General features: G+C 43.5%; 1 protein-coding gene across 1 annotated transcript; it reads right to left on the reverse strand.

Moving 5' to 3' along the window:
- Positions 1-765: 765 nt before the first annotated feature.
- GRPR (gastrin releasing peptide receptor) lies at positions 766-24,208 on the reverse strand. The gene is made up of 3 exons (XM_040584075.1): positions 23,404-24,208; positions 5,466-5,817; positions 766-1,851 (listed from the first exon to the last, which is right to left on the reverse strand). The coding sequence occupies exons 1-3, from the start codon at positions 23,820-23,822 to the stop codon at positions 1,459-1,461; spliced, it is 1,164 nt and encodes a 387-aa protein (XP_040440009.1). The 5' UTR covers positions 23,823-24,208; the 3' UTR covers positions 766-1,458.

Below are 24,208 nucleotides of genomic sequence, written 5' to 3' on the forward strand. Positions count from 1 at the left end.
CTTTGGCATCACAGCCCTTTTGCAGCCCCTGGAGACAGCAGCTCCCACCAGCACCCTTGGGCAGCCGCACATGCAGGGCTGAGTGGTTTCACACTGCACACATGACTTTGTCTACATTCACAGAGTGAGCTCAACACAACGTTTTACTAGCTTTCATTTTTCTTTTGCCGTGGTAAGTGCAAGGGTCATCGTCAAAGAGGATGAGGGCCATTGAAAACTCAATATTCCACTACAGCGTTTGGTTTATGGTCTCATTTTGCAGCAGCTTTCTTTGTTAGGTGTGCGGTTTCATTGCCTGTCCTATAGTCCACACACTTGTTACCTGTGGGACACCATGCTCCTATTTCCAGAATAGCTGATACTTGGCACAGGAACTGCTCTGGAGTAAACGTTACAGAAGACCTGAGTCTCCAATCTGTTAGCCAGTTTTGGCACTCTGTCTTCACAGATTTCTGTGAAGATAGATGGAAAAAGCCTGTCGGCTGGAGATCAGACCTTGCGTTGCTGCTAGCTTTTACTGAAAGACTAGAGTGTTTTTTACAAAACACCACTGCATGAAAAATAGCTGTGCTTCATTTTCTGTTAATTGCCTGACATTAGACAAACCCAACTAAAATTTTATGGTATCCCTTAGGTGATGAAACATTTACTATCTCACACCTTGAAGACAGGAAGAGGAAAATAGTAATGCTTGGAGGATGCCCTGCTGTCTCCTCCACAACATGGCAAAAGCTCACACACTGGAAAACTGTAAACATATTCCAACTCACATTTATTCAAGTTACTGCTTTCACATTGATGTGGTGCAAGATACCGCTCATTTCAGATGCGGCTACCGACATGCCCCAGTAAACTCTTGACATCTTTTATACCATGAATTAACACTGTACTCAGATCATTAATAAATACTTGGAAAGTCTCTAAATGACCTACACTGAACTCTTTTTTTAAAGTATTTACCTTATTTAAGTGAATTTATTTTGGTATCAATATATATTATACCATGAACTGCTGGATGCAACTGTTCTGACAGATTTTGTGCACCTGATACTGTCTTTGTCCCTGCTGTAAGTCTGCTGAGTTTGGGATTGCACAGGAAGTGATGAAGAACCTGCAGAGCCAAACTAGTTTTGATCTTAAGATGCTCACTTTGCTCTCATTAAAAGCAGCAGGTCTTGAAGCAGCGCAGCGCTTCCCAGGGAGCTCCTGTGGGCTGGTGCTCAATGGTCTGCTGCTCTGGCAATGCCTCAGTCCAGGATGAAATGGGTTGGATGCTTCAGCCTCAGCCCAGGATGAAACACTGGATGCTTCAAGCTCCTCAGAGTTCTCTGAGCACATCGGGCTTCCTCGCACGCACGTGTGTGTGTGTGTGTGTGTGTGGCGCTACTCATCATCCCCATGGAGCAAAACCAAGCGGCCATGCTGAGTACCTGATGCATTGGTCCCTGACTGTGCCCTTTAGACATAGCCTTCATGGCAGACATGATTGCCGTTGATAAGACTGAAGGTAGCCAGGGAATGGTTGGTGCTCTTGAGGGAGGTCATTCGTGTGGTGCTCCTGGCCATGCTCTGGGACCGCATGAGGAGACGAGCTCTGCAGCAGAGTAGCTGGTTGTTGAACTGTTTCCGAAAGCTCTTGCTGAGCAAGTAGAGAGCAAATGGGTTGACACAAGAGTTAGTGAATGCCAGGATCCGAGCGCAGATGCTGGCAATGAAATGCAGCACTGAGGTGTCCACCTCTGAGTAGTGGTAGGACCGGTATAAATAGATGATGTGAGTGGGAAGCCAGCAGAAGGCAAAGAGGCACACAAAGACCAATACTGTCCTGGCCAGGCGCTTACGGGACTCAATCTGGAAGAAGAAAAAGAAATTCAGATTAGCAGCTAGTCCTAGCTCCGATCAGTAACTATTTTTCCCAGTGCTGCAGCTTTGGGGCTAGCACGTGGCAGGCAGCACAGCTGGAGCAGGGCAACCAGGACTGCAGGAGAACACAGAGTCAAGAGCCCTCCTTGTTTCTCCTCAATCCCCTTCCCCTAAAAGCAAATAATCATGAAAAATTATTACAAAAGTAGTCATTCCTGTCCTGTTTAGAGATAAAATTCCAAAGGCTTGTCACTTTGTAAAGTCCCAGCTCAGCCAACAAAAGTGCGGACATCTGCATTAGTTATCCACATTAAATATATACAAACTTAGATAATTTATATGTATTATCTTGTTGTTATTACTATTATTATTATTAATTATGGTGTAGGGGTCTGGGATATTTCACAGAGTCCAGAGGCAGGACTTTCTGCCTTGGGGCCATGTGGTATATGTACACAAAAATGCTGCCAATAGCTCATGGCCCTTGGAGACCACGTGCAGCACTCAGAGGCCAAAGGAACTGGAGAAACGGAGAGAGGAAATTCTGTACTTGGAGAAACATCAAGGCAGCGGTGAGGTGAACCCTTCAGCTGAAAGAGCTGGGGTTACGAGGAAAAGACAGGTCTAGGTGGTGAATAGATGAATGACCACCTCTCCTAACATGGCTTGAGCTTTGTCACGGAGGGGTGCTTTTACAATGTCAGCTAGCATGCAGTGTAACCTTCGTGCGGACTAGCCACATTTGTATTTTACTTATGTGTACGGGCTTGGAGTCAACCCAAGGGTATTACTCAACTGAGGGGAGCTGAGGTAAATCATACCTTGTCTTTTGTCCACCAGTGCCGCACACTAAGATAACAATGCCAGTGAAAGCCACATCTTTCTTCCTAACAAACACAAGAGCCATGGCAGAGGTCACCCAAAAGGAGAGGACAGACAGGGTTGCCCAGAAAAACCTGCTAAAATATGCTGCTCTCTGGGAGAGGCTGCACAGTCAGAAGTTTGCAGGTACAAAAAGTGTAGCACTGTTGGCTTTTTAGGGCTTTGTAATGTTCTTCTCTGTGGTGATCCCTGCACCTCTTCCCAGCCCCCGCTATGGAATTTGTTGCATCCCATTCCCTGTATTTGAGCAGGACCTGAAAGGCCTGAAACTGCCTCTAGCTCCTAGCTCCCTGCTGCCCTTGCTCCTGCCCCGGTGCCTGGCCACGCTCCTGGGACACTTCCCCATCCTCACTCCCCTTCCAAGCTGCACAGGTAAAGCAGAAACCGAGCATCTTACACAGGCTGATCTTTCCTCTGGACAGCTGCAAGCAGGGAGCAGGCAGGAGAGACCGCACAAACCCATTCTGACTTTATTTTGTGCCTCTTTACCAGCCCCCACTGAAAATCAGCCATCGAGCTCAGGGATTGACGTGTACCAGATGATGATGTCTCCAGAGAGCGGGCTGAAAATTAAATCCTTTGAGAAAGGGCTCTCCTTTGCTGAACGATATATTCTTTTTAAATTTATCCTTAATTTGATAGAGGGCTATTGAGGCCACATCTGCACTATAAAGAAAGGAAGCAACACAGTAAAGAAATCGATACCAGTTATCTCAGATAGAGACCTATAGCTCCTGAATGCACTGCAGGACAGGAGTGATGGACTGATGGTGCTAGACTGCAGCCCCGCCTTTGGCTTTCTTTGGAGCTCTCTCCCCAAAACCAACGGGGGAAAGGGCTGCTTTGACTACTCGCTTTGTTGTCACTAATCCAGTCATCAAGTCAACAGAAAAATGGCCTGCAGGGGAGAAAGATTCACACACATTCAGAAGGGGAAAAGGGTGAGGATTTCAGGGATGGCACATCCTTTAACGGGCAGAAAACACAGCTTTCCAGCCCTACTGTTTCACCTTAGCAGCTGAAGGCTGCATGAGATGATTGTGTTAGGTCAGCCCAAGGTGATGGCAGCTGGGTGCATTATACGGGCAATCATTCAGCTGAAGAACAGCTGTGTTAGTTTAGCTTAGGTTGAAGCACACCTCAGCTGAAAGGATGAGGTAAGATAAATAAGGTAAATATGTCAAGGTAAATAAGTTGTTTAGAAACAAGTTACCCTGCTGTTGCTTTGTTACTTGGACAACCCAAGGCTCAGATGCATTCAGATTTAAGCACTGACCTGAAATACCCAGTTTCCCCCTGGAGATGACTTTTTCTCTCCACTTGCTGACAACAGGAGCAGTCAAGAGGAAGCAGCCTCCATTTGAAAGCTTGGAGTTAGGTGGGCCAAATCCTGGCTAAATCCCCTCACTCGGTTCAGGACTCTCCCATTTTCAGCCACACATTGTCAACCAGGGCATGAAACTCACTTGAAATACATGGGTCCCAGCTGAGCCAGCCCATCTGTGAGCTCTGCAGTGGGATGATTTGGGGTTTTTTATAAAACCACCCACTCACAAGTGACAGTAACAGAGGTAATTCTGCATAGTAATAAAGGAAGTTTAATAATAATATATATAATAATATTAATATTTATATTAATTATTAATGATAATAATAAAGGGAAGGTTAAAAGGCTGCATTATGCCAGAGCAAATGGCCTGTTTATATAAATCAAAGAAAATTGAAACCTGAGGCTACAGCTATTGGACCAGAAGATTGACCAGTCTGGCTTATTAGAGGGCAAATAACAGGTGGACAGGTCATTCTGTCCAGCACCACTCCCCTCCAGAGACCCTAGGAAAAGAGGTGTTTTTAGAAAGACAATTATAATGACCAAAGAGTTTAAGGGGAGAAGCCAGGACTCTCATCTTCTGGGATACCACACTGCAAAGATCACACCATCCACAAGGCACATAATTTCAGTGCATCTGTGAAGACCCTATACTGTCCTGCTCCATCCTCCCTTCTGGACACCCTGCATCCACCACCATCTGTCCTGATCTCCACTCCCTCAGTCCCTCTCTAGCCCGTACTGGTTTCTCAACATGGTACAGCACTGGCGGAGAAGGGCTGGATCCATGGTGAGCGCAGCAGGCATCACTGCTTTTGTGGAGCAGCCACGCACCTCCCTGACACACACCGGTGCTCCCGGCCCAGGGGAGCTTTGCAGAAGGGGCTTCCCTCACCTCCACTCCCTATTGCTGTGTCCTATTTGCCTTTCTAGTCCAGAGGACTGAATGACAGAGCCAGCATTTCCCTCTGTGTGAAAAGGGACTGCTCCACAGAGCAAGGCTTTATCCAAGGTCCTCTCTCTGACAAAGCAGCTGTGAGAAGTTTTGATTTTCTCCCATGTCACACCTCAGCTTCAATCTCCAAACACCATAGCAAGCTCTGCCTCTTTCCCTGCATCCTAGTCAATACCTTCCAGGGCTTTGGCATGGGTTTTCTGCTGTGTTTGCCATGGTAACCACCCTGCCAAAATCTCTGAACTTAGGAGAAGATGCTTTAACTGCTTATTCCTGTGTGATGGCTTGTTTCAACCATTTAAAATCTTTTACCCCACCTAACCAATTAAATTAGCACAACAGATGCAGTCTGCTCCCGTATAAATTTCCCTGTATTTCCTCTTTACTCCCAGATTCACAGGGAATGTGGATTTTTGAAGAAAGTTAAGTCTCTACCTGTTTCCTCACGTGCATGTTTCCTTCCACGGGGATGTTGTAAGCGCTTCGGATCAAATTCTTAGCAATAAAATAATAATATACTGAAATGACAGATAGCGGAATGACATAAAAGATGAGAAATGATGCCATTGAGTGAATTTTGGGATGCAGCCCATCCGAATGAGGGTAAGGGGCACAGCTGACGAAGGTTTTATTAGTCACTTTGTCATGGAAAGGGTGCAGATCTGAAAACACTGCTTCAGGTATGGCAAGCAGCATCGATACAATCCAGATTATAGCAGCTCTCACACAAATCTTCATCAGTGCATGGGATACTTGGATCTCCATTGGCCTTACTATAGCTTTATACCTAAAAAAAAAAAATAAAAAAATTAAATATTATATTGATCTCAACACTCAGGCATCGTATTGTTGCTTCTCATTTCCATTTAGAAAAAAAAAACCCAACCCCAAAACCAAACCAAATCCTTCTTTACTCAAGACTGTGATTTTTTCCCTGGTGTTTTAAATTTTGATGCTTTCAATAGATTTCTCATTTTAAACTGAAGCCACTTGTCTCGGGTCCATTCAGTTTCATATGTATTGATTCTGCGTTCATTTAATTTCTAACTGACCCAACAAAGCAGGGTGCTGCCTGTATGTATGTGTCCAAATAGCATTAAGATAGGAAGTGCAATCATAGACTCCTCTTCAGAAGCAAGCAGTGTTTTACATCCCTTTACAGAATAGTGTTGAAGGAAACTGGATTGAAATTTTGCCACACATTTCGAGCTGTGTGTACACTAGCCTCTGGCAAGCCAAATCTTATGTTTTCTCAAGCTACGAAGAGCATGTTGCCTGCTGTAATTGCTATTTGGTGGTGCAGCTGGCAACTAAGAGTTGTCCATAACTCAGTGCACCCAGGCTAAGTAGCCAGAGATGCTAAGTGACTTTATTGAAGAAAAAAACCCTATTGCTTGCTATGCTAGATATGTAGAAGACCTTTTTTGATTTGCAATTTTGTCTTTCACGATTTCAGCCCTTCAGAAAATTGTACTTTAGAATCCAAGAAAATGAAAGAATCCAATTTATTTTGACTTGATGTGTATAATGAGAGGACCAGAAAACAGAAGAGCTCCATAATTGCTGAAGGCCTGCTCCAGCAGGAATCCACGCTCTGAGTAAATCACAATTCACATAAGCGTTTAAGGAACACAGTAGAAGAAAAGATAATTAGGAAGGAATATCTACAGGTTTCATAAATAAGTATTTAGGGTCATCAACACAACAATTGCAATCTGTTAGATGTTTCTTTCAGGATCTATCCCACACTGCCCATGGCCCATTTGGTCCCCTCTTGGTCACTATCAGCTCTCCGGGGATGGATGGGTGCCTGGGTGCTAGGCTGTCCCAGCCACTTCTGGCATGGTGGGGTCTTTCCCCATGTGGGTGCTCTAGAGTCCATTTCTAAGCTCCTACCAGGATCCTGGCTTTTTCAGCTGGCTGAATTGGGCACTGGGGTGGGAGCAGAGGTAGTAAGCATAACACTCTGCCTGAGTCCAGGCAGCACGCAGCAGGTTCCATCTGCCTGGCAGCCCAAACCCATGCTTTAGGGATGCCTAATGTATGCAACTGATTCTGCATGTACAATAGCCTGCATTACCTTAAAGCTCAGCATTTGAGAGAGGAGGTCTCTCAGTCCTGCACTGTTTTAACTGGGTAATCTCCTTATTTGCAGGATAAGCATTCCATTTCTAATTCTAAACAATATCCTGCTCATCATACCTACTCTTTCCCTCTATGTATAAATATACGTGTATAAGTGTCTACATCTCTGTGTGTGTGTTTTATATACATACACACATTTAGATGCATATATTTTATACATATGCATGTATATACGTGTATACATAAGTACATACATGCTCACATTTATTTATATTTACTTTTATAAAGACTGTTCCTGGACATCTCATAATTTGCAGATGTTTCTTCATACAGGTGTCTTGTGTAAATGATTTTTCCTTTCATGGACTGCAAACACTTTGCTCAATAGTTTTCTGTTTAATCACTTATTCTCCAGCCTCTCCAGCTCGCCTTTGTTTCAGCTATTCAGATGCAGGAGCCAGACATAGTATTTTTAAGGCTTGCTTAGCACCTCTTCAGCTTGCACTCTGAAACTGGGAATTAAGTGGTGTTATTCCAGAAAGCAAAATCTAGTGCAAGATCATGATCTCAGGTGAAGAAAATCACAGCACTTCAGCAAATATGATGTTATGACTATTGCAGTAATAAAATGGAAGAGCTAGGCAGATTACTAAAACAAAGTAGCTGAAACAGCTCAATTTATGATATGATTCACCAGTCATAGATTATTGACGGAACACTAGCTAACTGAACATCTTCAGTAAAATCTAAGGAAGGCAAATGCAAAAGAATATTAACTACATATCAAGGTATCCATAAATCTAGCTAATGCAAAGTTATTTCTGCAGATGTTTATTGTATGCTTATCAACATGGCATGTTAGCGTAATTATTTCAGGGATTTTCTTACACAATATAGCCAGCTGAGCGAATATTTTCTTATATTAATTTCCAGTAACATGAATGAGTTAAAGAACACAGAGAAAGACAGATTCTGTTTAGTTTTTATTAACATTAATGGCGTAGGGAGAGTCAGAAAATTAATCTGTTTCAAGTTATTAGTACATTTTAATTAGAGATGGCATTTCCAAACAATATAATTCTGAAATAACATAATTAGAAAGGGCTAGGAATGCTGGCATTGATTATTAGGCATTTAGTTTGTTTTTAAAGCCTACTACAGCAGACACAAAAGAAGATCTGAGAGATGCTTTGCTTGCAAGGGGCTCAATGTAGACCAAAAGCACCAGGTTGAAAGCACAAAAACATAAACCAGCAAAAACAAAGATAAAAAATATGTTTTGAAATGTAGATTCTCAGATGTGGGAACACAGATTGATATTTTCTTAAGAACCTGATAATTGAATCAAATTATTTTGCTGACTATCTCTATGACTTCTTTGATGGTGGACTCACTCACTCAGAAATCTTCAGTAATCTATGTTATCCTCTGAGTACTAATGCTTAACTGATCAGCATGATCTGGTAGGAGTCTCCGTTTCCAGCCACCTTGCTGATGCGTTGAGTCTCTCACCAGCTTGCATCTCAGCAGCTCTGCTCTCCCACACCAGCTTGGGTTCTGGACAGCAGCTGCAAGGGCTGCTCTGTGTACGGGCAGTGGGGGGATGCACAAGAGATCGGATCCCTGGTCTGGGAAACCACTGGAAGATTTGCCTGTGGTTGGTGCTCAGGGAGTGGAAAAGCTGCAGCTCCTGATTGGTTTCTGAGTGGGACTCAGAAACCTCTTTACTCCTTCTCCACATCATTTTCCAGATAGGGTCAACCCTGGATTTTATAATTTATTTGACATTTCTTAAGAACTTCAGCAAGGTAGACTGGATTTGAGCAGCAGTTGGTTCTGTTTTTCAGCATCTATATTTCCAGCTTGTGTCTGAAATATTGTTTCAAGCTTTCCACAGCTTTGTCCTCTGCAATGTTTTTTTGGATGAGTGAGCCTGAGGCACATCGCTTTCCAACACTTAACATCCAGCATCGGAATCACCCAATCTACTTTTAAGGGGACGTTGATGAATGCGCTTATATACCTCAGTGGAGCCGTGGACCTAGGTGGCCAGGCAAGTGAGCTCCCACGCAAAGGTCTTACAGCAGTGCTATTGTTAACCCATGCAGCAGCACGGGCTCTGAGAGTACGTGTCACATTGCATGCTCAGCTTGTCTGCGATAGATCTAGGCATGGCCCTGGCTTTATCACCTCTGCTGCTCTCACATTGTCTCTAATTACTGTTTGACACCACTTTTTTTCAGCTGAACTCCTTTCTCAACCCACTTTCAAAGAAATGTTTGAAAAATATTAAAAACCAGAGGTATGATTCATGCCCTACAACAAAGGCCAAAATTTAAAAAGAAAAATATGCCTTCCGAAGATTGAGTTGAATAAAAAATAGTACAGTCAAGAACTTGTATCAGCGCCAGTCTCTCTCCAGTTGTCAAACGGCCCAGATGAAAATGACTGGGTTGCCAATCTGATAGGAAATATGAAAGAAAGAGATGTTGACCTTTTCTACTGCTCAGTCTTTGAATGTCTCTGTTCCCACTGCGCTTGTGAAGCAGCAACCTTGCTTTATGCACAGCAGCTGCCAATGACCTTCTGACCAGGATGGATGCCAGTGCTCTCTCTACTTTGCAGTCTTGTTCAAAGAAGCCTGCACAAAGAAATTACACGTGGGGCTGTCTTAAGTGCAAATAATATAATCACAGTTCATTAGGCACTGTGAGGATTTGCCCTGTAAGGCACTCCTCCCCTGCACCAGCCACAGTGACCTCACTGCTATCCTTCTTCTCCAGGTCAGTCACCAGGCCTCCAGGAGCTTGGTGAGAGGGTTGCTTCAACCCAGAACATCCAAATTCAATAACTTATAATGTATGGTCACTTCTCAACCTAATTCCCAAAATTCTTTTGGGATTGGTAGAAGCTCACAGAGGCATGCCTCTCCGTTGAATCCTGGAAAATGTCTTCTACTTGTCTTTTAAGATCGCTGTCATGCTCATTGAGTAATCGTTTCTCACAACCGAAACTACTGAAATGACCATAAACTGCTAAAATGTGACACACGCACACTATTTTTTTTTTTGTAAATACTTTTCCCACTGAAGTTAATGTACCAGGGAAACTGGAAAACTGTGCCATTACCCTCATGCTAATAATAATGTAACTAATGATAACACCACCTAATGTACTCTAAAACTTCGACTATGCAAACATTGGTTAATACCCTACACTTAACCCCAAAGCTGCAACTTCAAATATAAACACAGAGGTAGCTTTATCATGAAAAAGACAATTACAGGTATATTCTCCAAAGACACAGATCAAAATAACGCCCCAAATGGATGTCAGAATTTCCTGGATGCAGCTTCTCTGCTGGTGCAAAATATTTTAGCCATCTTTGTGGTCCTCAGCTGAGCCAAGAAAATGCACACCAGCTGAGGTACAAACATGCTTTGCCTTCAAAGCCATATTACCTATATGTTCCTAAGCACAGAGATATGAAGGGTGGCAATTTTTCTCTCACACTGGGGAAGAAATAACCTTATCCCTAAGGCTGCAGCTTCAGTGCCTCCTTTATGTTTTTCTTCCTGTCACCTTCATCCACTTACTTGTGCTTGCTATAATAGCCACAAAAAATAAATTAAAACAACTAAAGCATAGGAGGAAAATCAGATCTTTCCCTTGGATTATAAATTAACTTTGCTCCATATATCTCACTGTCTTTTTTTTGGTGTTTTTTTGTTTGGGTTTTTTTTTAGGGAGGTAACTTTATGCTGTGTGGGGAAGCTGGTGCTGTAGGCAGCCTTAGTTTGCTTTCCTCTTTTATGATTGCTTTGTATTAATCCTTTTCCCCTTCCCTTATGTCAGCGATTAAAGCTAATAGAGACGGCACATAAATCAGCCCTCATTGTATACCTGGTAGGTATGGACTACAAAAAAAGAGGCTTTTTTAAGCTGGGAGATACCACCTTCTGCAGCGTCTTTACAATTGGAAGGTCAGTAGATCCTAATTTCAGCTGCAATAACCTGTGTCCTCTGTAATAACTGCAGTTGCTGCCATTGGCAATGGGAAAGAAACATCCTTCCCTCACGGCAGCGAAGGCAGCTGGTCACACAGGTAGGTGGCTGTCAGAGATGTTTCTGGTGACTGAATATGACAGCAAGGATTGTACAGCAGCTATGTGCCAGCCACTACATCCCTCTCATCTATTGAATCTGGCTTAAAAAGAGGCACTAAGTTGCTTTCATAACTTTTTCTTCCTTACTTTTTTCAGCAGGAGTGTAACAAAACGGCTGAGAGAGGCTCTGCCACAGAGTACTGCCCTTTATTTATCTCAATCCTTCCAAGCATGCCCATCTCCCTGCAGCTGAGCCTCATGCTTGCAAGAAATATAAGAAGAGAAAAAAAAAACCCTCACCATCCTTCCTACAGGCAAATGGGACACTGCCTCTCAAAAATGAATTTGTAGGAGTACTTAAGTTTCAAGGAAAGTTTCCTCCCAATAGTATCATCCATTATAATGTCCTACACTGTTTACATAAAAAGATACTGGGCTCCACGCCTAAATTTGTACAATGGTTTAAAAAAACAAGTGCATTAAAACCTGTTCAAACACAGTTTTAGAAGGCTTGCCCGTCCTTCCTTCATTACCATTCCCCGTGTTTAGACTGCGTCGGGCTGGCGGAAAGATTTGCCATATTGCCGCTTTCTGTTTTTTCTCTGAAGTGAGAAATCCACTTACAAACTTTGAATCTGTTTAAACTAAGATCTATTTTGAGATGTTGCACTAATGTGAACCTGAAACTTAAATAAAAAAGCAGAGATCAGTGGGAATGGACTGATATCTTACAAAACCAGTCACCTAAATTGTTGTGAAGTGAAAACGCTGAGTTCTTCCCATCTCTAGTAAATGAGCTCCTGAAATTGCCACGACTTCCTGTTGCAATGACAGAAGAACTGCCTCTCAGTTAGCATGTCCCCATATTTCTTCTGTTCCTACCTGTAACTGAAAGAGGGAGGAAAGATGTGCAATTCACAGTTCCTCTGATTCCCGTCCATCTCTTCCCATCTGTAAGCTGAATGTGCCCACATTGATCTGATCTTGGCCCATCAATAGACTGAAGGAGAATCTTTTCATTAAGATTTTGTAATTATGTTCTACTAGCATCACATTATTGTTTTGCCCACATAATATGAAGGACTGGCTCAATTATCATACAAAAAAAGCCTCAGGCAACAGAGACAAAGTTGATGCTATGCAAAAACTGCATAAATGAAGCACGTGGAGCCTTGTTGAGTGTGAAGCTCCACTTTGAAAGCAAAGAAAAAGCCTCACTAAATATCCCAAGAAATTTATGAGAAATGCAATGCCCCAAACTTTCTTTATATTGTTTCCACCATGAATGTTATGAATATTTATAGCTCTGAAGACAATTCAATAAATCCACACAATTGCTAGACTGTCTAACCCTTCAACACACTACGACAACCTATTCTGAGTCTATGTGCTTTCTGCGTACTTAGTTGAGATTATCATTATTAAGCATGATTCTTGGGTGAACATCTGTTATTAAAATCTTTACTTCAGTAAATTGCATATGGGCACAAAGACATCTCTAATGGGCTAGTCTTACATACATTGGCAGGTACTGCCTACTTTCTTTTTTTATTAATTAACATCTAAATGAAAAGGAAAAGGAGGCACTGATGGAAGTGACATAGTTCTCACTTTTTGAAGTGTGCATTCACATTTCAGTCTATACCTGCATACTGCTACATCATCCTGGAATATAGACAAATGGGAACGTCAGGCCAGGAATGACTAAGGTCAAAATTGAAAGACTGTTTTAGAGGTCATTGAACTGCACTACACACTGGGGAAGGACAGCTTAAATAGTAAGCATTTGGTAGTGAACGTTCTATTCCTAATCATGACCATCCAGAGCATAAAATATTTCAGAATTAACTATACATATGGAAAACAACGGATGTAAACATTACTGCATGAAACATTAGGAGTCCCATGGATAGTGCTTTCCTTATTAGAAAGATCCCCTTTGCACCTAGAGTATTTATTCCCTGTAGGTGATCTTCAGCCAAGCCTCTGAATGAAACCTTGATCCCAAGTCAAAGATTTCAATGGGCCAGCCTCGCAGTTTGTCACTGTCCTGGCAAATGGTTGTAAGACCTGCTGTTTGAAGGAGGGGTGGGACCCATTCATTGAAAAACATCCTTTGATTACAAAACCAGTAAGCTCACACACACAGCCAGTGCCCCAGCTCCTCAATACCAGCTAATTGCTGTGCAGATTTCTACATGCTCAGCGCTCAGCACAGTCAGAGAGACGTGCCCTGCTCAGCAGAGGGACGTACCTGTTCGTGCCACACGGCAACAGATCACACGCTGGTGGAGTAGCTTGCTGGTGCCAGGGTTGCAATGTGATGTATGCCCAGAGCAGAGCTGGGAGGGCTGGTACTGGCATCTGGGCCACCAGGCATAGGAAGGAACAAGCCCCAGTGATGCTTTCCATCCAAGGCTTTTCTGTCTCAGCCCAAGTCTCCGGCATTATCAGTGGGGTGGGACCAGGGGCTCTGCATGCCTGAGGATTGAACTCTTACCAGGGCAACTAAAGCTGCAGCTTCAGACAGGGACTCCTCATCTCACTAGAGAATCAACCTTATTTCTCCTGAAAATATCACCTTTGGTACATAAAACCAGCATCACTGGGTAACCTAACAAGTGGCATAATTGCTGGGTGTCTCACAGAGCCAGTTACAGAAATTCATTGGGGTTTCTAAAAATGGAAGTATTTCAACCCAAAAAGTCCTGCCTGTGATGTACAATAAATCAATATTGTACCTTGTTCTGACAGAAAAATAATGCATCATTGACCTTAAAATTAGCAGTTCAAGTTATAGCAGCTGTGGTGTGGTTACCTTAATTTTGTGGAAAGATAATAAAAAGTTATATACAGACATATATATATGTGTGTGTATGTATGAAACTTTAGAGAAACAGTTTTCCTGAAGTGAAAAGCAGCTCTCAGATCAACTGACTGGGAATATAAAAGGGGCAATGCTAACTATACATTAGCAGCTGACACCCAGTCTCCACCTTTGTCTCCCATGCCTTGCCCTGAAAAAACCATGCAGGACAAAAAGCTGCCCTGAATAAAAGAAAATGAGGATCCATGCTACAAAGAAGTAATTAAAAAAATCAATATACAACAGATGGGAAAAAAGGCAAAAGTAAATGACAGCAAATATCAGAGTTTAAAAATGTCGGTGACTGATAAGGGAAGCTGGAGGAGCCAACAAATTATCAAAGGTCGCTGTGTAACAGACAAACGTGCATTTTTAAATACATCAGGAGCAAAAATAACCAGTAAGTCAGGCATCCATGTAAATGGTGGAGATACGAACAATGATGAAACAAGGCGAAAACAACTACTACATATTTGTCTTCAAGACCAAATGTGGAGGAGGGATCTATACCATATGTGTAGTACTATAGATGTAGCAGAAAATTGTCAGCTCTATTAAAGAAGATGTGAGCCAACATTTGCTAACGCAAACCAGTTTCACACCATCAGGCCTAAATAATTTACACCTAGGAGTATTAAAGGAACCAGACAGGGAACAACCGGTGTTAATTTTTTTACAAATCTTGAAAAAGTGGAGAACTTCATCAGAAGTGGAGAACTGGCTCCAAAGTTGTGAAGTTTGGAAAGCTGGAAGGTGTGACCAAGAAAACTGCAAGAATTTGGGTAACCCAAGGCCAGTTGTAGACAGAATAATGGTGAGATTAATCCTGCTAACAGATGATAATTAGTATAAGCCTGTCTTGTTTAATACATGGCAAATTTAGGATTTTTTTTTACATTGTCACAACATTATAGGTGATGTAAAAAGGGTGTGGGCCATGCTGGTGTACAAGGGAGGCACAGCCTGCATGGGCACATTGGCACGAGTGACCATGCATGTGAATACATGCACGTGTGTGTGCCAGGGCATGCATGGTCCATCCTCCCCTAATCACATCCATGCAATCCCTTCCTCTCTCCTATGGGACAAGGGTTAAAATCCCTGGGAGGACCTCAAACATGCTGGTGGAAAGGTAGCAGTGTGTGGAGCCACTTCTAGCCTGGGTCCTGGGAACCTGCTCTAGCTGCAGTGTTATTTATTGTGTATATCAGCTGCCTTCAGCAGGCTATAAAACCTTTGCTGGGAAAATTTGCAGATGACACTGTAAAAATATTGTAGAATCATTGGGGTAAATGACCATCATCTAACAGAAGCCATTTTAACTCAGCCAGGTGTAAAACAGTAAATCTAAGACACAAGTGAGCAGACTATGCCAAAGAACTAGCGATTTTTCAAGGCAAGAGGAAACCGAGAGAAGATATTGGAACATCTCTTCCGCACCTGACAAAATGAGATATCCTGTGCCATTCTCACTGTGTCATGGCTTTAGTGTGACCAGTACCTGAGCTAGCTAGTATAGAGTAAGTCAGCTATATGATGCTTAAGTCCTTTCTGTGGCTTCAGTAAACAGGCAAAAGAGACCATCACCTCCATATGAACTTTCAGCTGCATGTTGGGGCTGAACAATCTAGTGCCATCTTTGACTGCTTTTGTCACAGAATCATAGAATAGTTTGGGCTGGAAGAGACCTTTAAAGGTTATCTAGTCCAACCCCCCTGGACATCTACTAGAACAAGTTGCTTAGAGGCTCGTCCAACCTGGCCTTGAACACTTCCAGGGATGGAGCATCCACAATTCCTCTGGGAAACCTCTTCCAGTGTATCAGCACCCTCATTGTAAAAAATTTCTTCCTTATGTTCAACCTAAACCTACCTCTTTCAATTTAAATCCGTTGTCCCTTGTCCTATTCCTACATACCTTGGTAAGAAGTCCCTCTCCATCTTTCTTATAAGCTCCTCTAAGTATTGAAAAGCCACAGTAAGGTTTCCCTAGAGCCTTCTCTTCTCCAGGCTGAACAACCCCAACTCTCTCAGCCTTTCAATTATGCTAGATTATTATGCAGTGGTTAGAGGTCAGATGAATTTCAATTTGAATACGACACAAGTTTTAAGCAGTGAGGATAACAGGACGCCAGAGGCACATGAGGGGGACAGGGTGATATGTGTACCTTTAGTCTGAATGTTCAGAAAGTTGCCTAGAGTCACTGAAAAGATCTGTTTTAATCCAAACCCTGTGAGTTATTCAGCAGCCTCGGTACATGGGTACAGGCAAGAAATGCTGCTGAAGTGGATGGCTAGTGCAGTCAGTGCTAGTCCAGCGTTTGCATTTCTTGATCTTGGGAGAACAGAGACGGTCATTTGACTGTCCATGTCTAAATTTCATGCTTCAGGGCTGTCTTCAGCTGTGAACAGATAGTTTTTCCTCTCGGGGTGTCGTGGTGCTGTTTTCTGTCCTGCCTTCCCACAGAGCTGCAGACACTGGCCGTAGCCAGAGAACAGACAAAGATAGGATGGGCAGAACTCTGGCAAGACTTCTCTTTTGGTCTTCCACAGTCTTCCACCATCTGGTTAAACTGGTCACTGGCCTGGTGTCAGGAGGAGAGTTTTCTGCAAGGGACTCCAGCTTTCTGCCTTTCTTCACAGCACAGCAATTGGCTTGCTGCTAGGATGCCCTCTGGTGCCTCAGCAATGTGGGGGACCCAGGCACTGCCCTCGCTTTCTGCCCCAGGGCACAGGCTGGGCTTCTGGACACCACCCCCCTGCTCTGCCTGAGGTCCTATGCAGGCAGTGTGGGGGGAATCAAGGAGCCTGCTAGGAGCAGGAGCTCAGGCAGGATCTCATGGCCTATGGTGTCCTACATGGTATGGGGTGAAGTGGGCATGTGAGTGCAGAACTGGTGAGAGACAAGGTGAGGGGGCTCCACGGGGCTAGCAGTGCACTCTTTTTTTCAAAACAGGAGGAAAACAGGTTATTGCAAGGGCTGTCTGTGAGCAAGGCAGCTACCGAATGTTTCACAGCATATACAGGGCAGGCTGTGCCTGCTTCTCTTTTTCAGCTCAACTCCCTGCTGCTCTTCTCAGTAAGGCTGTCGTCCACATCTGAACACCAAGTAGTACCACATGAACTGATAGGACCACTGTGAGCTTGTCTCCCTGCAGCGATGCTGACGTCCCAGCTCACCACGTTCAGTCTGACACACAGCCGGCAAATTCTCCATGGCCAGTCGCTCTACTTATTAACAGTGTGTACAGCACTTCATACCATGAGACCATGACAACTGATTGGGGTTTTCACGTTTTGCTGAAATGTAAACAACAGGTAATCTAACATTTCTTCCTTTTGATTGCTTAAATATTGACAGTCTCCAGCACATTAGCACTGACTCTAACCTTGGATTTGTGCACTGGTCCCACTGATATAAATGGAAGCTCTAATGTTCCTGGTTATAGAAGTACATCTACTGTGTTTTGCCCATCTGCTCCAGCTAATCAAGATATTCAGACAGTTTGCGCTGTTTGATCTGTTTCTCTTGGTGCAGATGGATGCAGGGATGGAGGAAATGAGAGCTAAACCCAAGGGTTCTAAAAGTGTTTATATTATATTGACACAGTGGCCAGCAACACAGGATCTAAGACTCTGTACAGTGGCTGAAAGAGGTCTGTGTATCTCTCTCCTCACACACCCTGTGCCATCAGCACAAGAAGAGCAGAGGCATGGACACCGTGCCAGCAGCAAGGGTCGAGGAGGGGCTGCGCAATGCTTCAGTGGGAGGGAAGGCTTTGGGCTGGGGTCCAACACACCTCTGGTTTTCTTCCCTGGCTTGGGAAGACCGATGTTCCAGCTGAGATCGCATCGGTGGATTCAAAGTACACATTGGGGTATCATTCTGCCAAAGCACATCGGCTGGGTTAGAGGCTGTCTCAGTAGTTCAGAGAGTAGCTTTTTCTCCGTCACCCTCTCAAAACTTTCCTGAGGCTGCACAGTAAATTACAGCGCAAGTAAATTGCTCCAACATAGTGTTTTAGCGACCTGAAGGGATTTCATGAATGCTGTGACTAGACTGCCCAGAATAAATTCATAACCACTATGGACCTGACACTTTACAACTGACGGTATTGAAAAAAAAAAAAAAAAAGTGTCTCTCTGTAAATCAACTTGATGGAAATCCAGTTTGGCTTTCCATAGCTTTATTTTAGGGTGGCACATTTCCCTTAATCCTCTTGTGGAGACATAACCCAGTGACTGTAAAATAAAACACATGAACTGACATGTAGATATTACTTTTCCTCTGGTATTGTATCTAATATTTATAGTAGGGGACGGAGACACCAAATCACAGAAGAGATGAGTGCACTAAACAAAGATTGTTGCATATTTAAAAGTACGTTTCTAGAGATTCTGGATTTGTTTCTTTCCTTACACCACTGTGTTTTTAGAAGAGAGGGTTGCTTAAAGTTTTTCTCTCTTAGATAAACAAACTGTCACATGAATTCAGAGTAAGATCAAAAGCTCTGGCTGTGACCCACTCCAAGGGACCCAGCACAGATGGAAGCACTGCAGCATCCCTGCAACCAACCTTGCACCCAAGCACTGGGGCCAACATTTCCAAAGGTAACATCCTCATTTCAGGTCTCCCACACGACTGCAATTCCTGCTGTCTGCAGCTGGTCCTACCAAAGTAAGCCACCTAACCTCACGTGTGATGTCACCCGATGTGTCTCACTACCCTGTCACTCCCTTCCACTACAGGACAGCAGATAGCTCTGGCTGGCAGGCATTGCTGCAGTTTTCTGGTGCTAAAATCCAGATAGTCCAAGGTGCTTCAAGTAAAGATGCTGCTCGTAAACTCCAGTTACGCTTTACACTTACCCTGCTGTGTGCTTGCAAAGCCAGCATTACTTCAGGAAGGTTTCACTGCATGAGCACCAGGGCATTTTGATTTTTTACTGTCAGCAGAACAGTGGGGAAGTATGATCAGTGCTTGACAGCTTGGGTAATTCAAATGCAAATGTATAAACCCTGTCAGTCATGGGAGAAACAGTCAATTAAATGAAGACATCTCCCATGACAAGGGCAATTAAGAGGGTTGCTTTTCCTCTTACTGTGCAAAGATTTTCCTTCATTTCCTGCCACTTGCTGAGCCAGCCTTGGCTTTTCTGCCTGGGCTAGTGGCCCAGGTGTCACTGCTCTCACAGGCACCTCTGTACCCCTTCCCTTTGCACCGAGGAGGAGGAGGAGGGCAGGCTGTTGGGCGAACCCAAACTCCCTCTTTGCTGGGATGAGCTGAGCAGTAGCTGAAGAAACGTGCTGCCTCGACAGAGCAGAGCAGCAGGGCAGACAGATGTCCTTCCCCTGTCAACCTCATTCACAGTCCTTCTAAAACACACAAACACACATACACAGGCATAGACTGCTTGATTTCTTGCTCTGGTGCCTTACCACTCGTGGGGGGTGGCTGTAAGCACACCGCAGGCCTTAACCCTCTCCTGCCCGCTCTGTAAATTCACCAAGCTCACAGGGAAACAGGTCTAGCCCACAGGTCCCACTGCTCCTGCAAATGCAGCTGGAGAGATGCAGACACCACACAGCCAGCTGAGTAGTACCACAAAAAATACATTTCTAATATTAACTTTTTTTTTTTATTTATTTTCTCCCTTTCTTGCACACTGTCTCAAATACTTTAACTTTAGCCTGATACAATCTCATGATTGTACCCAGAGCCAACCTTAGCACCCGGGGATCCTTTGGCTATGCCCTACCTAACCCAGCCTCTGCAGGCATCCTCTTCTGCCTCCATGCACGCAGGGCACCTGGCAGGCTGGGAGGCTCCCGCTACAGTAAAAGCTGAGATCAGCAGTTTGTCCCTCTGTTTCTCCTTGAGAAAAGTTTGCAAGTGAGCAGCCAATCCTCTGGACAACCACTACGTCTTGGCAGCTCAAACCGCTGAGCAGCTTTAGGTGCTTGCTCCATGTGGGAGATTGGCACTTAGCTGAGTGTTTGCAGTCACCAACAGAGGATCGATTCAGTACAATTAACCCTGCCTAAAACACGGGAAAGTGGCAATGGAGAGAGGAAAAGTGTGCCGTGGGGAGGCATACTTTTGTGCCCCTGATGTGAGCTCTGCAAAAATCTATTAAAACTGAGTCCCTCATTTTCAGAAGGTGATCCAAAGCAACCGACATTATTTGTACAATTGTCGTAACACGTAGCATGTGTCTCACCGCTCGCTCATGTACTGTATCTGCCATCACACCTACCCGCTGCCTTTCATCTTGTGTTTCAAGGGTCACAACTTTGGAAATGACCCTGTTGTATCACACTGCAATGCTTTTCTTTACACAGCAGATTTCTGACTCCTGCAATGCCAGGTCTCTCTAGGCATCACCACAATTCCTTCAGTAATGCCAGCAGTTGCTCCCAGTTGCTTTTGTCAGTGGAAGGGAGCTGGAACTGAGGGTGTTTTATTGTTAGTTTTTGCAGAAGATAAATTATAGACAAAAGGCCTGTGGTGGACTGACAGGTCTCCCCTTCCTTGAAGACAGTGCCATGCGATGCTATTCACAGCAGATGGTTTAGGGAGTTTTTTTCTCTGCCATGGTCTATGGCTTTGATTCATGAGAACAGGGACATTCACATGCCTCATGCGAGCAGCTCAGATCGGGTTCACATCACTGATCATTAGCCATCTCAAATACGGGCATCTGATCTGCGCTAAACCACAAGGTTTCCTCTATACCCAAGGAGGGAGCTAGGTATCCTGACATGGTGATTTGTCCTGTCTCCTAGGGAGGTGTCTCTTTCCATGGATTAGGGGACACCTTGCTGACTATCCTGGAACGGCTCCTCACCTCAGACAGCAAAAGCCAAGTGAGATGAGCTGTGCCTGAGCAGTGTTGCCTGCTGGACTTCTGGGTCCTTGTGTTACCCTGGTCTCACCACCATGGCGCTGACTTCTGCAGGTGTTTCCCTGCAGTGCTGCCACTCATCCTTCATGCAATACCATGTCTGACCTTGGAAATGGTTATCCACGAAACCAACCCCAAGTGCCAGGGTCAGCATCTCCCTGCCCCAGGGGCCACAGCAGGGTACAGGCAGACCCATGCAGGCATCACCATGCTGGTCACAGTCAACTTGCATCCCGGAAGTTTTCCCTGTACATTTTAAGTTTATTTTCCTAATTATTCTGATGTGGTTAATACTGGGGCCTAGAATTCAGGGTGACAGTTTTAAGAAAATAAAGATAGACTAATGAATGGGCTGTAAGCTGACAAAATATAGATTGGATTATTTTGCAACAAAATTATCCCAGCACTGCTGTTAATATACTATAACAAAAACTTCAGCAAACATAATAGATAAGGGCCATTTGTGGTTCAATGCACAGCATTTCAGATTCATATAGCTAAGAAAGGTAAAAGTTTCATTATTGTTTCCTTCTGCAGTGGACAATAGATGCATTATAAGAGGGTAAACTGATCTCTTGGAAATGGGAATATAAAGTCTTCTCCCACATGCATGCCTCTCTCCCTTATAGCCAAGTGGCATTGAAATGTGTGGTAAAGTTTGCTCACCAGTGCAGCACTATGGTTAACAGGATCCGGATAAAGCTGAGATTCAGAATTTAAAGTCACCAAACCCCAAGCTTGCCACAGCTGCTCTTTTCTGTTCTGCTCACCCACTTCAGGCAAAAATGGTATTGATGTGCTGCTCAGTAAAAGCATTTGCGATATTTAGTTTATGTGGCACGTGATTGGAGAGCAATAAATCTCTCTAACATAATCTTCCGTATGATGTATTTTTCTTTTCCTTACACTCCTTAAAACAACTTACGTTACAGCTTTGGAAAGATGAGTTTCCTGGATAAAGATTTATTATTTTCCTAACATTTTCTTCAGAGCAGGCAGAGGGGCTCCAGCCACTGCACAAAACTCAGAGTAGTCCTTTCCTAGGGAATTTGTGCAGTTGTCCTATTTCCCCAACACTTCTAGAGAAAAGTGCTTAAAGACTTTTGTCTACACATAGTCCTGTTTGTCATCTGCTATTGGGACTGAGAGCATTATTTTTATATGTACCCCAGCATGGAGGAGTTAATAAACATATTGGCTGTTCTGTCTGTGAAGCACTGTGGAGTCACCTGCTTTCATTGAGGTCATGTACTGTATATTGAAATATATATGAACTACCCTGAAAACTGAACAAAAATAGTCTGCTGATTTGTATTAGGTTAGGAGGAGAGACACAGAGTGGCATGCAAGGGGCTACCAAAAGCAAACCTAATGTCACTTCTTTGTGACCAAGAAATACAATCCCCGGGGTTTTTTTTGAGCAAACCAAAACCAAAATGATTTTTCTCATTGGAAATCTTCATACTTCTGTGAGATTTTCTAACTTTAGCACAGTGGCAATATATTCCTTAATCTCCTTCTGAAGCATCCAAATTAGAAACAAAATATCCTGGCTTCTCTGATGTGCACAGGAGTTTCTATAAAAGCCAACAGTCTAATAAATACTTTCCAGAAAGGTAGGCTTCATCCTTCCAAATAACATACAAATTAAAATATCTTCTGAATTTAAATCTGAGTGCTCCGAGACAGTTTTCAAAAGCCTCACAGAAACCTAAAATAGATTAGAAGCATATCATTTGTTAAAGTCAAACTTGTTTTCAGATACTCTAAAATAGCTATCACATGTTGTTTTTACTAAACTTTACTGGAAGACAAAGTTTCCGAACCAACAGCACAGATCATTTTCGATTGGATAAGGGGCAAATGGTTTAATCAGGGAAAGTACACTGGCAATAGTGAACTGAGATTCCTGGATTCAGACATCCTCATTTGAATATTTGAAACATATTTCATGAAATACTGCCTCACATGTAGCCTTAAGAAAGCAAGCCACTAGAAAGAATTGGTTCTAACTGCACTTTAAATTGCTGCTCCAGCACCTTCACACGTCATGAAATATGGATCAATTACCTTTTCGGCAAATGTGGACATGATGTCTTTTAACAGGGCTTCATTAATGGCATTTTCTCTCTCTGGTCTTTAGCTTCATCTGCTTTTGTTTTCCTTATAATTAAGCTAGACTCTTTGCTAAACTGCACAAACATTTAGTTTAGCCTAGAAAAAAATTGCTTTCTTCAGTCTGTGTCCTCTCCAAGTCATGTGCTCTGTGAACTAGAAATTAACTGAAGTTGCTCCTTTTCCCTCATTAGTTAAAAAACGTACTTGTTACCTGAAAATATACATTCAGAATCATGCATTTCACGGAGTCATGATTATGCAGACTTCTTTTCAAGCCTACAGCAGCTGGCTTACCTGTCAGCTGAGAGAGCAGTGAGGGTGAAGACAGACACCCCTACCGAGGTGAGCTGTATGAAGGGGATAAGTTTGCATCCAGTTCTGCCAAACAGCCACTCGTCAGCAAGGTACCTGCTGGCGTCCACGGGCACGCAAGTCACTAAAAGCAGCAGGTCTCCCAGAGCCAAGCTGGAGATGAACAAATTAGGGACATTTCTCATGGATTTCACAGTACAGAAGATCTTAATCAAAGTGATATTGCCAATAAGGCCTATCAAAATGATGATCCCGTAGATCGTGGGGATGGCGTAAAAGAACGCTGGGTAGAACCAGTCGTCACCGAGGAGGGAGAGGTTTGTACTGTGGTTGACAGAGATGTTGTAGAGAATGAAGTTATCTGTTTCCAGGTCTAGCAGGAGGCACTCTCCAGATGCCATTGTCCTACTTTGCTCTTCTCGGAAGACAGCTTTCTTCTTTGAAAATCCTCAAGTAAATTTCTTGCTTTAATTTTGCTGCTGCTTGCTGGCTTTGAACAGTCAGAAGAGTTTAAAAGTCACATCACTTTGTGACATATCTTGGCGATAAACAAACCAAAAAGCAACTGCAGCTTGCTCGACAGCACTGTTCCCATAAGGTGAAGGGAGAACATCTTTTAGTGTAGTTTGGATCCTGAAACTTGCATTTTTTTCATTGACTTGTCTCGCTGTTAGGTATTCCTCAGCTCTGGAAGGCCATTGATCAGATTCAAAGACCGGTAAGCGGGAGGCATTTTCAAAACCGAGGCTTGTTAAATTCCCAGCTGCAGGTCTGCTGAGCAGAACCA

This window comes from Falco naumanni, chromosome 2, assembly GCF_017639655.2.
Source record: "Falco naumanni isolate bFalNau1 chromosome 2, bFalNau1.pat, whole genome shotgun sequence".
Classification (NCBI taxonomy): domain Eukaryota; kingdom Metazoa; phylum Chordata; class Aves; order Falconiformes; family Falconidae; genus Falco; species Falco naumanni.